The sequence below is a fragment of the Monomorium pharaonis genome, chromosome 9, assembly GCF_013373865.1.
Source record: "Monomorium pharaonis isolate MP-MQ-018 chromosome 9, ASM1337386v2, whole genome shotgun sequence".
In the NCBI taxonomy this organism is placed as follows: Eukaryota; Metazoa; Arthropoda; class Insecta; order Hymenoptera; family Formicidae; genus Monomorium; species Monomorium pharaonis.
The window spans coordinates 13,185,965-13,203,898 of NC_050475.1; the positions used below are offsets into that span (position 1 = coordinate 13,185,965).

General features: G+C 31.9%; 1 protein-coding gene across 1 annotated transcript in view; it reads right to left on the reverse strand.

The window, feature by feature from the left end:
- The window catches only part of LOC118647205 (protein kinase C theta type-like), an 87,255-nt gene extending 76,596 nt beyond the window's left edge, over nt 1-10,659 (reverse strand). Inside the window, exons 1-2 of the mRNA XM_036291620.1 lie at nt 8,966-10,659; nt 2,169-2,581 (exon numbers count right to left, since the gene is read on the reverse strand). Coding sequence (XP_036147513.1) covers nt 2,169-2,308 — 140 coding nt within the window. The 5' untranslated portion in view covers nt 2,309-2,581; nt 8,966-10,659. The remainder of the gene's footprint in view (nt 1-2,168; nt 2,582-8,965) is intronic.
- Between the last annotated feature and the right edge of the window lie 7,275 nt (nt 10,660-17,934).

Here is a 17,934-nt window from a genome sequence, read left to right on the forward strand (position 1 = left end):
TCCCGGAGGTCGGCGTCGAGGGAAGTAGAGCTCACCCTCATTCCGTAGAGCCGGAGGACCCCCGCCGGAGCAGTCAACGGCGGTCGAGGCCGACATCAGAAGGCCGGGGCCTGATCAACCCCGAGCCAACCGCACCAGGAAACGGAGATCTCGTAGTAGGCCATCGATCCCTTACGATCAGCGGCCCTCGTATCGCGCGGCGTCGCGACTGGAGGCGCCCTCAGGTCGCAGGAGCGGAAAGGAAGAAGCGGCGCCCTATCAACGCGGAGATCCCTGTGCGCGAGTCAATGCGCGGATCGATGCGCAAGGACAATGCGCAGATCCGGATCGATGCCCGCGGTGTCCCCTCCCTCGGGGAGTATGTCGAGCCGACAGTCGACCTATGTATAGGAAATAAAGTCTCGCGACGGGATAGTGTGTGAATTGATATCACCGGGATTCACTTGCCGCATACCGAAAGTGGGAGCTATGTACGCGTTACCGTGACGAGCTTCCGTAGGAGAAAATACCTACGAGGAATACGCGCATTCCGTCGAAGCCTATCCCGTCTACTGCTAAAATCGCGTGTTATATTGTCAAATGTTGTATGTAGCCTATCGAGAGTAGTATTAGATACGTGTAAATCTCACGTCGAGTATGGGACAGTCGGGTAATATAGCGTCGAACGTCCAATTCACATTTGTGTTATGGAATTGTCGATATCTCTGTTCTTAATATACGATTATTATTCTCATTAATTCTGTCGAGTTGTTAATGCGAGACCTCTCCTCTCCTATTCCGCGTACCGAAAAAGAACCTCGCCCCTCTGCCATTTCGTGTGGAGGCGGGCTAGCCGGCATTCGGCCGTCGTGCGAAATACCGAGAGTTCGCGAGTTTTGTGCGGCGCGGATTCCGCGCCTGGCACCCAACTTATAGTAAAGAAAATCATGAGCACGACGAAGTTGTAGACGCGAACAAAGTAACGTCGCAATACACAGAGAGAAAGATTTCTTTACATTCATTATTTCGATTTGTTTGGCTTACATTTGTTGCTGAAACAAAATTACCTCAAATACAACATTTTTTTAAATACAAGTTTTGTTGCATTAAACCATATTGTTTAACAGAAAAAACACGGTTGTTTAAAGCAATATGTTTTGATGAAACAACATTTTCTTTGATTATACTAAATATTACGCCATGAAATAAAATATTTCTTTGAATAAAAATAATATAAAATGTGTTTGAAATAAGAGTGTTGCTATTTATAATTAATTTATTGTTTGGAATAACCATTATTAATTAATTGATGAAGAATCCAAAAATAATCGCAAAGAATACAAGTTATAATAGAAAAAATAAAAAATAAAAAAAATAAAATTTAAAAAAACACAAAAAAATTGTTAAGTACAAAAAAGTTAAAAAACGAAAACAAAAAGAGCCTCTAATTCACGTTTACCTGCTCAGGGTGAGAGTTGGACAACGGTAATATATTTTGACGACTAAAGAATGTGAAAAAAGAAGAAAATCATGACATATAAACATATATATTTTTTTATTTATTGTTATATGTATGTATATATACGCGCGCGCGCGCGCGCGCGCGTGTGTGTGTGTGTGTGTGTGTGTGTGTGTGTGTGTGTGTGTGTGTGTGTGTGTGTGTGTGTGTGTGTGTGTGTGTGTGTGTGTGTGTGCGCACAGCAAATGAATTCATATTTCGTCTGCACTTTTATCAATATCAGGTGATACTGATAATAATTCTTCATAACCATAAAAACGATTAGAATTATCCATTATTAACGTCCATTGAGAGACTCATTACCTTATTTACTACGTGTAATCACAAATATAGAAGAAGCGACTTAAGGTAATCAGTAATTGCAAATTTTACGTTATTACTTAAACGGTTACGTTATTTAAACTATTCTAGCAATGTTCCAATTACTTATCGAATAAAGGATTGTTATTTCTTATCATTTGAGGAATGATTTTTCAAGATCTATTTAGATGTCGCTTGCGGGCCCAAAATTGACACTTTTTAATACACGTTTTTTCTATCCTAAGAGTAGTCACATTATGTTACATTAATATTTGTGTTATTTTTAAAAAACAAAATAATCTTTCTTTTTTTCTACTATATACAGTGTATCTTCACATTTTTACATATTGGCTGTACGTACGGTACTCACCTATAGGTGTATCCTTCGGCTCCGATACTGCGTGCTGGAAGATTTCGATGATCCATGGAGGATTTTCTTCCAGAGTAGCTCGACCCACTGCCGCCGCCAGCGTTTCTCCTCTTCGCATGCGAGCCACCAGTGAACATCATTTTCCAAAATTTCACCGATGGCCCGATTTAACTTTACTTTATTATCCCTTGCATCGATGATAACATCGTCACGTTCGAAGTCATTATTCAATCAATAATTTATATTTTCACAATTGTGTACTTGCACCTCATACGCACATTTTTTAATTATAGTCTATTTAGTAGAAAGTTCTTTCTGTTCTATTTCTTATCATTCTCTTCTTCTTTATACACATATTAAGTCATATACATATAATGATAAAAGTACAATATAATAATGATAATAACAATCGCCTGTAATAAAATTTGCAAGCGTAATCAAAAATTTTTAACAACAATTATACATAAGATCACAATTGAGCAATATCGACACTCACATACACGCGTGCACGCACGTGCATACATACGATTAAAGCTTTATTTAATAAATTAAGGATTTTTATTTGAGCTAATAATAAAAAATTAATTGACTATAAGTTTTTATATAATCCCGAGATTATACTATACCGGCCATAAGTTGTAGATAATAAATCCTTCGAATACAGATTTGAAATACTAATCCAAAAACATTAATCTTAACAGCTAGACAATTTAAAACATGAATCTGTAATTATCCAAACAGCAAACAATGTTTTTAAAAATCAATAAAAATATAGTTAATACTTGTTGTCACCAGTAATGAAAAAAAATGATAACTTTAATTTGGTGGATTCGACCTAACTGGCAATTTTATTGTAGATTAAATCGTTAAGTATAAGTACAACGTTTCGACCTCGATTAGGTGCTTCCCAAGTACAAATTTATAAAAATTTCCAATGAAACAATACGATCAATGCACTTGTCGACACAAGTCACGAATCATACACTACATAAATAGGTAAACAATTGAATAATAAATGAATATTTGAATAAAATATAATAGATTTGAAACTAACAAGGAAATCTCGCAAACTCAAAAATTCTGATTTTAATGAAACTTGGCATAAATGTAGAGGGGGTAAATACATGAATTTAGAAATTTTTTATTTGGGCTTATAAACAGATTAAAGGGTTAAAATCATCCTTTAAAAGTAAAAAGATTTTTGCTTTTTCTCGATATATCTCGTAAATCAAATGAGATATTAGAAAATATTTTATACAAAAGTTTTACAGTATAAATAGATTTAACTATTTATTTTTTGAAAAAAACATTTTTTTCAAAAAAATGAATAGCATAGTTAAATAGAGGTATTTATGATGTAAAACTTTTGTATAAAACATCTTTTGCTTAGTTTACAAAATACATCGAGAAAAGGCAAAAACCCTCAACTTTTGAAAGATGGTTTCAACTCTTTAGATCGTTTATAAGCCCAAATGAAAAATTTCTAAATTCATGTATTTACCCCCTCTACATTTATGCCATGTTTCATTAAAATTAGAATTTTCGGATTTGCGAGGTTCCCTTGTTAGTTAAATGCAGTTGTATCAAATAATTTTAATATTCGAAGTGTTGAACAATGCATATTGTTACAATAAAGATGCGTCGCGTTACCCGCTGCGTCGCGTTGTCCCGTCTCCTCTACTAACTAGTCAACGTTACCTAAAAAGTAACGGTTTGTTACTCTTTCCGTTATTTTTTAAATGTTAAAACAAGATTAAATAAAAAATTTGTTTGTAAAATATTCTTTCTATTTAAAATATTAACAAAAACAATAGATTTATTTTTAACATGCAAATCCAAAAATGATTTAAAGAAACAAAGTTTTTAAACACTCAAAATGTAAATTTAAAAATTTTGATGAAAGGAGAAAATTAAAAAACGGCTTAAAATTTTCGGCCCTCAAAGATCTAAATAAAAGAAATACTGTTTTACGTAGATTTTGACCTTGTAAATAAAATTATTAAAATAAAAATTTAAACATGAACATGGTGCATTTATAAAAATTTAGGTGATGTATAAAAAACCATCCAAAATTCATTTGGTAAAGAACTATCGTAAATAAATAGACTCATAAGAAAACTATCGTAATTAATAAAATCATAAAAAACTATCAATATCTAAGAAATCAATATCTAAGAAGAATTATCGTAAATTAATAATTTTCTACAAAACTAATAATGTTAAAAAATTGCGCCAACAATAAAAATGGGTATTTATGCAAAAATGAAAATCTATCACTGTATTTTTATTCTTTGTTCGGTATTTATAATCGATTTCTTATTTAAGATCGTCTTAAGTACTATTATAAAATGTTTGAAACCAATCACAAAGTTGTCTTAACATCTTAAAACATCACTTTAGACCGTTCAAAAATAAAAATGGATTGTATCTTTGTTTACTTCATAGTAAACAAGTAATTTATTTGTAAAAAAGCGTGTAAAAAGTTTTGGAAAAATATATATTATATTTTTTGAAATGTGAAGAAAAATTTAATAAAAATTTTAACCTTTAATTTTAAATATTTTTAAAACAAATTGTAAAAAAAATTACTTTTTTCGATTTTATTTGCTTATAAATAATTAAGTACAAACAATTAAATATAAACAATTAGTTATAAAAATCATAGAAATTATAATAAAATAAATAAAATTGTAACATAATAAAGTAAAGTAAACGTTGTATATTAGAAAAAAGTCAAATTATACTTATATTAAACTGTAAACAATACATTATGAAAGAGAAAGATTTAAGTATACTGGATATTGCTCCACAAAGAGTTGAGGATCTTTAATTAATTGTATTAAATAATTATTTTTACATCATTATTGTGCATAATTAATATAACACAGATATTGAATTAATTATAAATAAAATAACGTTAAATAAAGTCTCTTCAAGGCATTATTATAAATAAATTATTAATGCAACATTTTTTTAATAATCATTGAATAACGAAATATTAATATATAAATAGTAAATGTTTGATAAATATTATTTTTTAAAATATTATTTATTACACATCATAATAAAATATTATTTTTCCAAGTGACAGAAAGAGAGAGAGAGAGAGAGAGAGAGAGAGAGAGAGAGAGAGAGAAAGAGAGAGAGAAACAGAGACTTGTATAATATGTAATTAATAAAAAATAAGTATTACAATAATATTTAAAAGCATTGTCTGCTGATTGAGTCTGTGTCTTTAACAAAAAAAAATTTTTTAATTTTATTTATTTATTTTTTAATTATTTACGATTATAAATTTAATATATCACTACGTTAATTTAAAACGATCGTCATATTTGATAAATATCAAATTAATCATCAGAAACAAACGGGAATCAATGCAAAAAAGTTTGCACGCAAAACTCAAATCTATAAATATATCCTATCGTATTTCGCAATTCAGGCCGACACACCGATTCTCGTATCCCAAGAATAATTGTACATCCGTACTAATTCGATTTCACGCGATGTGTTGACAACGAAACACAGGTGACACACTCATGTCACCTGTACGCGTGAAATATGTTTCTAAATATCAATTCGCTTTGTCTGTTTCTACCTAAATTCGGGAGTAGGAAGCAACCTTGCACGATGTTATATTTTTGGGAAAATTAGGAAACAAGAGATTCTCTTGACAAGAAACAAACGTACCGTTTTCTCAATGTAACTTTGATCAAACTTTGACTAACTTGATTGATATAATAAACTCGTTAAATAATACTTACATTTGATTATTAACATGTAAAAAAATATTAAGTCAAATTGTGTAGTTAGAAATTCTATATAAAGCAATTGGTTAAATTCACTAATAGAATACTGAATTGCATAAATTTTGTTAACGCATATTAAATCTTAGTATATATGCAATTAGTAGTATGAAAGTTGGAATTCCTGATTGCAAATCTGAAATTTACGAAATTTACGAAAATAGCGAATATATAATATAATAGTCAAATAAAAAGTTTTGACTGTGACTTATACATAATTAAAATTTTATATAATTTTAAGTCAAAGTTTTTTAGAATTCTAATTTCAAATCTGCAATCAAAATTAAAAATTTTTTAATAATAAATGCAATATTGAAAAAAATGTTTACTACTTTTTAACAAAAAAGTCTCACTCTTAATCAAAAACTAATTATGAAAAAACTTTATTTAACTTAATTATGAAATGTGAATATTGATATTGCATAAATAGCTGTACAAGATTTTGACTAAGCATAGGTAATTTTTCAAAATGTTTAGGCTCATATTAATTTTGTTAAATGTACAAAATAAACATTTAAGCGCAGATTTGAAATCAGCGATCAAAAATATTCATGTAAAAATGTTCCAGATATGTCTATTAAATTTTTTCTTTCAGCAGTACTAAACTAGTGATTTTGTTATATTTTGTTTATATTTTGTTTACAATTATATTTTATTTATAATTTACTGTTATTGTAAAATAAGTAAAATTTCACATAAAAACCAAATAAATCAATTTTAAGTCTATACGACCAAAATCATTCTCTCTCAATTATATTGTAAACAATTTTGGCAGGCAAGAATCTAAACAGAAAAAAGAAATATAAATATAAATAGACAATAAATATATAATTTTAACCAAGTACAGAGACCTTTTACTTTTTTTAAACAGATTCTTACAAAATTAATCAAAATGTAAAACTTTATATGTATTCTTATATCTGTTATACATCCGGAGAAATAACATTTATACAAAGAGAAATATAAAAAATGTTTCTGTGAAAAACAATTTATAAAATTTATCATTTATATTATGTATTATAGTATTTATTTAAAAAGTAAATATGAACAATTACATTGGGGAACAAAAAAAGTCGAGTCAATGGTAATTAATTTTGAAAGTTTTCCCGTAAAATCTAAATTTGAAAAATAGTAAATTAGCTCTAGTTTTTAAACAAAAAGAAGTCAAAGATACGAAGAAACGGGTTTCAAACAATTTTGGAATACCTGTAGAAAAACAACGGAAAATCTCAGAACCTTCTAATTTAGAATAAAAGCCTAAACCTTTTAAATTATAGATTGATAATTAAGTGCCGTTAACTTAGAAAACTTAACAACAATTTTTTTATACAAACGCGGCACCGATTACGCTACACGGTTTTTGGCCAAATTGTTTTTTTGCTATCCAATTTTTTTGTTAAATTAATTCCAACTTATTTAGAAAAGTTTTTTAAATAAAATTCCGCTCCGAAAATAAAAATACTAAATTTGCTCTACTTTTTTTAAGAAAGTGCAAAAAATGTATTTATAAGAGGCAAAGAGACTTATATGACAAAGCACCTTTCTAAAAGACAGTGTTTATTAACATCTGGATGCATAAATAATATAAAAAACTAGTTAAAGAATGAAGAAAACAATATGCACAGCCAGAAAGACATATATATGACAAAATCGGTGCACGCTCGTATAAAAAAAACTATTAGTATTCTAATTTAATGACACCTAATTTCGATCTATAACCAAAAAGGGCAATGTTCAAACTTTTTCTATCGTAATTAAAAGGATCTAGGAGTTTTTCTACAAATTTAAAATAATCAAAGCACATTTGTTTTTGCACTTTAATCCCGTTTGTTTCAAGAAACAGAACCAATTTAATATTTTCAATGGCAGATTTATTTTCAGCGCACCCAAACCAAATTAGTAAAAAAATACCCATTCCCTTAAAAACAATGAATATGATAAAATTTTATTTACCAGTTTTATAAGACAAATATAGGTAGTAAATATAAAATTCCCTCAAAAAGCAAATAAATCCAGAGATATTTTATTTTTTCTTTTAAACTAGTTCTTAAAGTATGAATTAAAGTCTGCAATTTTGTATTCTTATATTTATTATATATTATTCTTATACCCGTTATACCTAATACATCTGTTATATTTGTTTTATATAAAAGTTATATTTATATAACAAATGGTTAGGAGATAAGCTTTTTATTTTCTAAAAATTGTGTTTTTTTTATTTGTTTAATTTTTGTAAAAAGTTATTCAATTATATATTTCTTTGTACATATATACTTAGAGGCACCAAGATATTAAATACATTTTAGAAGTCAAATATAAAATACATAAAAACAAAAGAAAGTAAGAAAAGTAAATGTTTATATATGGAATACTATACAGCAAAGGATAAAGTTAATCGAAGTTTGATCAAATTCATCCTGAGAATTAAAAACTTGCTCGGCAGCAACGTGCGCATTCTTTGAGAATTAATCCATAGACACGCTGCACACGCTGGTCATTCACGGCATATTTGTAGCATCGTGATATTACACTTCCGATATTTTGGATTCTTCTCTTTCCGTAAAACGAAGAGTATATTCCATATAACTGTACATTTATTTATTTGTTCCTTTATAGAAAATGCTTCTAATTGTATTGCCCAACAAACATACAAAACAAATGTATAATATACTTTACGACAGTCTTTAGAATGTCCTTTAGAATGTTTCTTTCAAAATATCCCTTGAGGGTCTGCTTGAAATTGAACAAACGCAAAAAATGTATTTTCCATCGATCAATTTATTCTACAGGAAAAAAAAGAAACAGATACGCGCGTAAAATTCAATAATTTTCATATCCCCGTTATTAAAAATAATCAGTTCGACAATTATAAAAAATGATCCTGACGCACAGAAATTTGATGAAGCAAATAAAAGAATATGCGTGCACTTTCAGATTGATTCACGGCGATCGGAGAACGATCATTCTCCGAAGCTTCTTTTATTATATTACCTCGTTTGCCAACAGGAATCACATTTCCGACGAGAAACATTCTGTATCACAAACTCTTCATGCATGTAACTACCTATATATCGAACGACATGTCTTCCCGATTTCGAGAGCTATTATCACACGCCACTCATGAAAAAATGCGGCAAAGAGTATCATTCCTTTTCTTTTTTCTTCTGTTTCTCCTTCCTTCCGTCGCCACAAATGAACGGTGAATAATGAATTCACAGCTTTGTGGTTGACGTAGTCGTTACGATTGGCATTCTCGACTCGATTTGCCGCGATAACGAACGATGATGATACCAAAAACACAACACTAAACGGTCAGAGAGATCGGAACACGCTACTCCGACGGGACTGACAACTCGATCCAATGACTCGGGCGAGACTCGAATGAGCAACGCACAGCTGGTCTCGGATCTTACATTAGAATTCTCGTGATTTTCCCGGCGGAATCAGCCGAGACGCGACGCTTACTGCATGCTGTACGCCCGAGAATACCGTTATCCTCGTTGTCGTCATCATCGTCGTCTTGGTCGCGATATCACATCATCACGTCATCGTATTTGTCAAATCGGATCCGACAGCCATCAAGCGGATGCCGGAATGAACATAGAAACTGGTTATTGAAGCCTAGCACAGCATTTTGTAGATTCGTAAGAAACCTCCGCCAATAATTCCTCGTCTATAAATATCAGCCTGTTGAACGCTGGTCCGCCATGGCGCGGCACGATCGTTGCGCCAGCTGCGCTAAATATCGTAAGACTCGCCAGCTACTCCAGTGTATTTTCCAGGCTGGAAAATAGAATCAAAATGCGTAAGCAGCAATAACACGTCTCTCAACAGCGACGCGTTTCGTAAAATATACACGAAGAATACTCCCGTATTATTTGTCTCGTCCAGAAGTCTACAAATAATATAAATGCAAAGTACCTTCATACTTGATAGTACAATTATAAAAAAGAAAATTTTTTGGAAAAAAATAAATAAAAAAAAATATCTTTTCCAAAAAATAAAAAAAACGTCGATTTAAAAGCCGGCACTAGACTTCCGTGTGCAAGTTAAATTTATATTAACTTATTAAGATTCAACAAGATCGTAACGTAATAAGCAAACAATCATTTTAAATGTCTTTTAATATTTAATTTTCAATAATTATACATTGTGTAGTTTATTATAATGTAAACTATACATTGTTCAGTTTTATGTAAAAATAAATCTTAACAAAATTACTTTTTTTAAGGTAAAAAATGCACCAAATGTTTGTGTCTAAAAACACTCTCAGAAAAGAATTTTTGTATTATTTTAATTTGACACTACAAAGAATTGATTTCTTTCTACTTTCTTTAAAAATAATGATATTAAGAAAATGGACCAAATATAAGAATAAATATTTATACAGTTTAAGAAATTTTTTATTTATCATTACACTATTGTTAAAATGTTATATTTAATAATATAATTTTCTAATATAGTGTTCAAAAATCTTATGCGTAAACATGAACATGCAATGTTATCAATCTAATTATAGAAAAATTATATGTAACAAAATTTTAATGCATTTAAAAGTTACACAAAATAAAAAGTGAATAAAATAACCAACAGAATCATAGCAAATACTTGGCGTGCCTGTGTTACATTAATGTATTATAAAATACATTTATAATATCAGTAACGATGAATCTTGAAAATACAAAAAGAATAAATGAGATATGTAAAACGTAATGTATTAACAATGCATAATACATATATGAGATCATTAATATTTAAATATTTAAAACATTTAATAAAAATTATTTTACTAAAAATTATTCACTAAATTATTAAATCATTCATATTTTTTTCTTTATGTAATGGTTTTTATATATACATTGAAATGTATACATTTTTATATATTTATACATTTCAACAAATAATATATTATATTTTTTTATTTTATTATTTGTCATATAATTTTTTTTTACATAAAACTTTAAAAAAATTTTTATATATTAATGAGTATCATTGCGTTAATACAATCTAGGCATGCCAAAATTTTGCTTTACTATGATTCAGTTAAATGATTTGATTATTTCATTCACTTTAAATTTGTTTTATGCAACTTTTGAATGCATTAAGATTTTGTTACATATAATAGTTAAACTAATAACATTACGTAAAGATTTTGACTCTATATTATAAATACGTTCTGTACTCCATATTTTGACACTATATTATAAAATTATATCATTGAATATAACATTTTAATATGAAAGTGTGGTAAAGAATAAATTTTCTAATTTGTATAAATGTTTATTCTCGTATTAGGTGTATTTTTTAAATATCATTACTTTGCAAAGTAATGGTAGGTTTAGTTTCTACCAAAGCTGTGATAGAAAACAGTAAATTCTTTGTAGAGCGTCAAATTAAAAAAGTATAAGAATTCTTTTTTAAGAGCATTTTTTTAAATAGGTAGACCTTTCTTTATCTTTTAAAACAGGTAATTTTGTTGTAATATCATATATTTTGTAATTATCATGTTATTTAAATAATTGCTTAATTACTGAAATTATATTTGACTAAATCTCAACAATTACATTCCATTAAAGAAATTTCATGTAATTTTTTTCGTACAATTGAGTGGCACTAGTTTTTCTCAAAAAGTCGTAAGGCCGCACGTTCCGCACAAATGCATACCTAGTATCCGTCTAACTAAAAAAATATTTTGAAAAATTGATTGAACGATTGATTTTGATAAAACATACATCAAACTAAAAGTTTAATGTAATTTAATGCAAAAATAATATTTTAAATATTAGTAATCGAAATATAATGTTTTATTATATGAAAATCTCAACTTTATCCAACATTTTGCTTGCCATTTTTATAAATCCATTCTAATTACTTTAAAACTATAAGATATTATTTTTAATATAATACTTTATGAGCTCTGTAGGTTAAAAAAAATTACAAAAATTTATTTTGCAAAATATAAAAATTTAAAAGTTCGTAATTTTTAGAAAGTGTTTTTTTCATAAGTTCTTCAACTTATCTTGGAATATTGAAAACTAACATAGATCATAAAATACTTTTACAGGTATGCTTTTTAAAGTTTAGAATGTGTACTTGATGATGGTACTATATTATTTCAGTAAAAATAAATATTAGTTGGTTATATACGTTACATAGTAAAAAAATTATATTTTCTTGTTAAAAAATATCGTAGTTAAAACTTTTATGTTAAAATTATACATATTTGCTTATTATTTTAACATATTGCTGTTGTGTTAATTCAAGTGAAGTGTTAAATTATTAGAATAACTGAAAAAAAGTGTAAAAGTGCACATACTTTTAATTTTACACAATAAATATGTTTCTTATAATCAGTGACAGCATTTATCTGTTAAAATTGACATAAAAAAATGTTGAGTTTACTATATAAGTCTTGCTAGTTAGTGCGTGGCGCCGCCGATAGGCGAGCAAACGGCTTAACTCTCTCGGGAGTAAGATGCAGCCGACGCGCTACATAAAGGCCACCCGCAGCGCGATCAAGGCAAATCAAAAATACTTCACTCCAAAAAATTTAGAGAACACACATAAAATTTTTATCGATGATCAATCTGGAACAATCTGTATATACAATTATATTATAAAAATTTTTTTTATTATTATAAAAATTTTTTTAATTATTTTTAAAATAATTATTATTAAACTGATATATGATATGTGTATATGATATGTTAAATTAACATAAATAACGTGTTAAAATATGTTATTGTAACACGTTATACATGTTACATTAACATTATTATAATGTTAAAGTAATATCTAACATGTGTTACTTTGACATAATTTTCTCATTAAATTGTGTTACATAAAAATTATGTCAAATTATAAAAGGCCGTAGCCAAATAAGAAAGGGGCAATCTGCCCCCGCACGGATCGTGCTCATTTTTTTTGCTTTGATTGCTATCAATGTCATTTACAATTTAACCAAATATTAGTCCTTTTTATTGAACCGTTTTGATATAAATAATAAAAATAAAAATTCCAAAAATAATATCTTTTGATCGGCTTAACCGATTTTGATGAAATTTTAATAAGTTGTAGATTTCATTGAGACACATTTATGAAAAATTTGGAAAAGTTTTTGATGACAGAAACATTGATAAAAAAAATAAATGAATGTTTTGGCTTTTTTAAATCCTGATATCTTTTTGGCACAATTACGAAAATTTTTTTGTAAAATCTCGGAACAGTTTTCTACCAGACATAATTTTTTGGAAGCAATAAAATGAGTAGCAGGTACCCATAAAAAATAAAGTTTTTTTTAAATTTTTTAAAAATATGATACGCTTTTGGTACAATCGCCATATTTTTTTTGTAGAATGTTGGGATAGTAATCTACAACACCAAATTTTTTTGAATTAATAAAATCAGTGGAAAGTACTTAAACAAACAAAATATTTTTTTAAAATCGTGATATGCTTTTTGTACAATTGCCATATTTTTTTGTAGAATTTTTAGACAGTATTCTACAACAAATAATTTTTAACAACACTGATATTTAAAATAGTTGGTGAGTTTTGACCGATTTTTTTCATTGTAACGCGCCAGTTACAAGCTGTATTTTATCGAGAGATATTATATTTCATTGCATACTGTTGCTCTGGGAAAAATTTTGACTGTTTTTTTATAGTTAAGCAACTGAACATTTTGATTAGTGCCCTTTAAGTAAAAATTATTTTTACGTAACTGGAAATCTACAGAACTAATTTAAAAAATTGACTAGAATAACTTAAAAATTTTTTTAATAGATAGAATAGCTAATCGCAATTTTTAGTTACGCGGGGCTAATTAGAAATTTCGCTTAAGAAAGAATTATGACGTCATAGATAAGGACAATTGTTACTCTAAATCTGAATTACGTATTCACAAATGTTAGTTGTCGATGGAAGGTTGAGTTAATCATCTTACAAATGTGATTACCTTAACTTATATTTATAATCTACATAACTTGATTAAATAAATTAAAATTTACATTATTTCTATTACTTAAATTTGTAAATGTAAAATTTAAAAATTAAGATAGTGAAGTTGAATTATGGTTGTTAACTCAAAATGTGTTTTATAGAAAAATTTGAGTTACAATTCTGATTTTAACTGTGACGTAACGCGTCCGGTCGCGTTCGTCACAAGGGCGTAAGCTCGACCGAGGGGGTCGATTTGGGGCTCCTCCTCGCCGAGTCGAGGGGGACGTGACTTTGTTTTACGTTTATTTCTTTCTTTTCTAGTTTCCGCGTTACCGTATCAGATTAATTAGGATATTTAGGACTAAGGCGCCGAGTGAGGGCTTAATTTTGGTTGTACCACTAACGGAGGAGGAGCAGCCATCGGGGGAAAAAGTATCGCGAGCAGTCGACAGGAGGAGAGGTGCCCCGCGCAGAGTTTCCCCGCCGAGCCGTGCACCGAGCCCGGCTGATTATTACCGCCCTGAGCCGCCTGGATACCGCCGCCCTGAGGATACCGTGGCAAAAATGATACCGCATAGCAGCCGGAAAGATTCATGAGAGGAATCACGCCGAGGGCACGCCACCGGGCTGCAAACCGGGGGAGCGACCGTCAAGCTGTCATCCGCCGCCACGTAGATCGGTTTGGTCACGGCATGGCCAGCCGGGCCGACCGAAAATGGCAGAGCGCTAACACTCGCCTCGGCGGAAGTCGTCACGCGCGGACCACGAGGCAGTTCGAGAGGCGATGCGGCGCCGCATGAGATCGAGGCGTGCGGATCGACCGAAAATCGAAGCACGCGCATGCGCGGCGGCTCGAGCCGGCCGGCGCGGGACCGGGGCTCCTCACTGTTCGGCACGCCGTGACTGCGTACGCTTGCAGAGGACGAGCCCCAGATATCGATCGTTACCGAAGACTTCGAGGACCAGGACTCCGTTCGCTTTGTAAGGCCATCACTCGGCAGCCAGCGATTAAGTAAGATTCGGGAAAGGCGGTCGAACCTCGTGCGGGACCGGGTACCGGATACCGTCTCCTCGGAGGACGTCGGTCATCCGAATCCGATATTGTTAGTGATATTAGTGTGTAAAGTAACTCGAAGTAAAGAGTAGAGTTTTGTGGCCGCACGAGGGCTCGGACCGACCGGCCCCGAATAATTGATACCGCGAGTACGTCCCTCTCGGACTGCGCCGGAGCCGACAGTCATAGGATTAGAATCACTGTTACCGCGATTTGCTTCCGTGATTATTACTATTGTCTTTGTTTGAGCGGAGAGCCTCGCCGGCCTCCCACCGCGTATTATCAATTTTGTCTTTTCCACATTGTTGTGTCTTTAATTAGTTTTTGTCTCTATCACAGTAAAATTCGTGCACTAATTGTATGCAGACGCATTGGGTAAGCTCCGTGCAGCATTGTTACCGTTTTCACTCAGTAAAGAAATATAAAATATTCTTTGATTGTTAAATAAGTGAGTACCGAATCTTTATACGACCTGCCTCGATCCGACTTTTCCACGTTTTCCGATTTATTAAGAACCACGCCACTCTATCGTCTCGAGAGAAAGAGCTACCGGCACTTGTGACGCTTTCCAGTTGGTTACCGTATTATAGTCGATTATTGTGTGGCGCGAGAAGTCGCGCCTGGCGCCCAACAATTTAGCGTATTGGGAAGTTACCGTTCTTGCAAGCTACCGCTATCGTATCGAGGGCAACCTCGATCGATATTGGGGGATACCGTCTACAAGATACCGCTATCGTGTCGAGAGCAATCTCGCCCGATATTTGGGGGATACCGTCTATGAGTTACCGTTCTCGCCTCGAGAGCTAGTCTCGAGCGAGTGGGGGATACCGTATGCAAGCAGCTGATACCGTATCGAGAGCATTCTCGAGAAATATTGAGATTAACGTCGAATAAACTTTCGCATCTAACTGGAAAAGCGTTACTCGTTACCGCATATATAGAAATTCCCGTTTAATTGAGCGTAGCCCCCTCGGACCTGGCGTTCCCGAGGGAAAGCTACGTTGCATAACTTAACTATTCAAAATCAGTGATCCGTAATCATGATTTAAGATTAATCATATACTTATTTTGGAATTATCAATTCCCGTTTTCATATTACTGACATCTATTTTACAATTATGCGTTCCTTATTTTGCCACTAAGCAGTTTGATGCGCCACTGCGGCTGTTATTTCTCGTTTTCATCTTGTGGAAGCAACATTGCTACTGTGATTGTTTTATCTTTTTTTCAGTTGAAGAAGAGTGACTGTTTTTTATTTGTGCATTTGTGATTTGTGCTGTTAAGTGAAAATTTTCTTAACTTGTGATGGATCAGTGTACAAAGAATCTTTTGATTTCGTAGGGATTCGCCGAACTTATACCACAATTTAAAGGTAAACAATACGTAAAATTTATGTTATTGCTATGTGAATCTACGAAAATTCGTAAAATCTACATGACGATAACATGAATTTCACATACTATTTTTGTAAAGCAGAAACACTTGTAGTATTTTTCTTTTATTAATTAGTTTAACCTTAAGGCTTGTTCGAGACTAGAACAATTTTATTAAAATTTCAGCATTTTTTGTTTGCTCTGTTTTATCCGCAAGAAGTGAAAGCTGCTGACAGCCATCGTGCTCGTTGTAGTTCGTCCATTCGATGCACCTAGTCGCACAGCGCTGTCACTAGCTCATCACGCGCGCTTCTTTCGTTTTCTCGCATCGTGGTAACTATGCAAAACATGCCCAAAAAGGGCATGTCAAATCGATGTTCAATGCCGCCCCCCTCTCTTCCGCGATCGCGATTGTCCTAAGACGAATAAAAATAATCAGTCTCTCGCAGCGAAGCATCGACATTAGATCGTCCTGCAGATCTCTCTCGTCATCCGCCGATCTTAGCTGCGGGGATTCACTTCCGTTCCATCCCTTAGCACTCGCGTCGTGATAGTGCGATTGAATTATTTCTCTTGTCAACCAACGTTGATTAACTCGTAATTCCTACTTCGGCAGCTACTGTCAAGTAATTCTTAAGTTCGCGTATCCGTGTGAATGTGTGAGTGCATTACGTCCATGCGCGGGTACCCGTATCTCTCCCGCGAACGTCCTTTGCCTCGTGCACAAGATCTCCGTCGGATCGCGCGCAAAATTTCCGGGTTCGCGAGAGCTTTGATCTAAAGGCTCTTCAAGATTTCCGCGTCGACTACAGGCAGCGTAATAACAGGACATTTCAAGATCTCCGTAAAATTGTAAAGAGATACGGCTCACCCCTCGCTCTGAACGTCCGTGTTAATAAATTATTAAGTGTGAGTGACATCATCGCCTCCTCTTTTCTTCCTATCACCACCTACATCCCCCCCGTGAACCTACCGCATTCCTCATCACTCACTTCGCATCTCAATCGGGACGGATTCCGGCATTCTCCGTGCGATCACGTTTACCCTACGCACGCATATACAAGGCTATTTAAGGTTAATTTTTAAGATAAATGATGTAATTTACCCAGTGAAAAATGACTCATCGAAACGTTAAAATGTTGAATCCATCATTCTTTTGAGGTCCTTTCCATAGAAAAGGCATTGATGACAAGTTATTTTTCATTAAAGAAGCACTTACACAGTAAAAAATTTTGTGTTTTTTTGTTAAAAAATATCCTGGTTAAAACTTTTATGTTAAAATTTAACATATTTGCTTGTTACTTTAACATATTGCTGTTATGTTAATTCAAGTAAAGGGTTAAATTACTAGAATAACTAAAAAAAAAGTGTAAAAGTAACACAATGTGCACGTACTTTTAATTTTACACCATAAATATGTTCTTTATTATTAGTGATAAGATTTAGCTGTTAAAATTGACAGAAAAAAATGTTAAATTTACTCTATAATTGAGTTTTAACAAGAACCATTTCATTTTTGAGGACTTTACTATTTATCTTGAGATGGCACATTTCTCGTGAAAAAGATTCACCTATTAGGTAAATAAAAGGGGA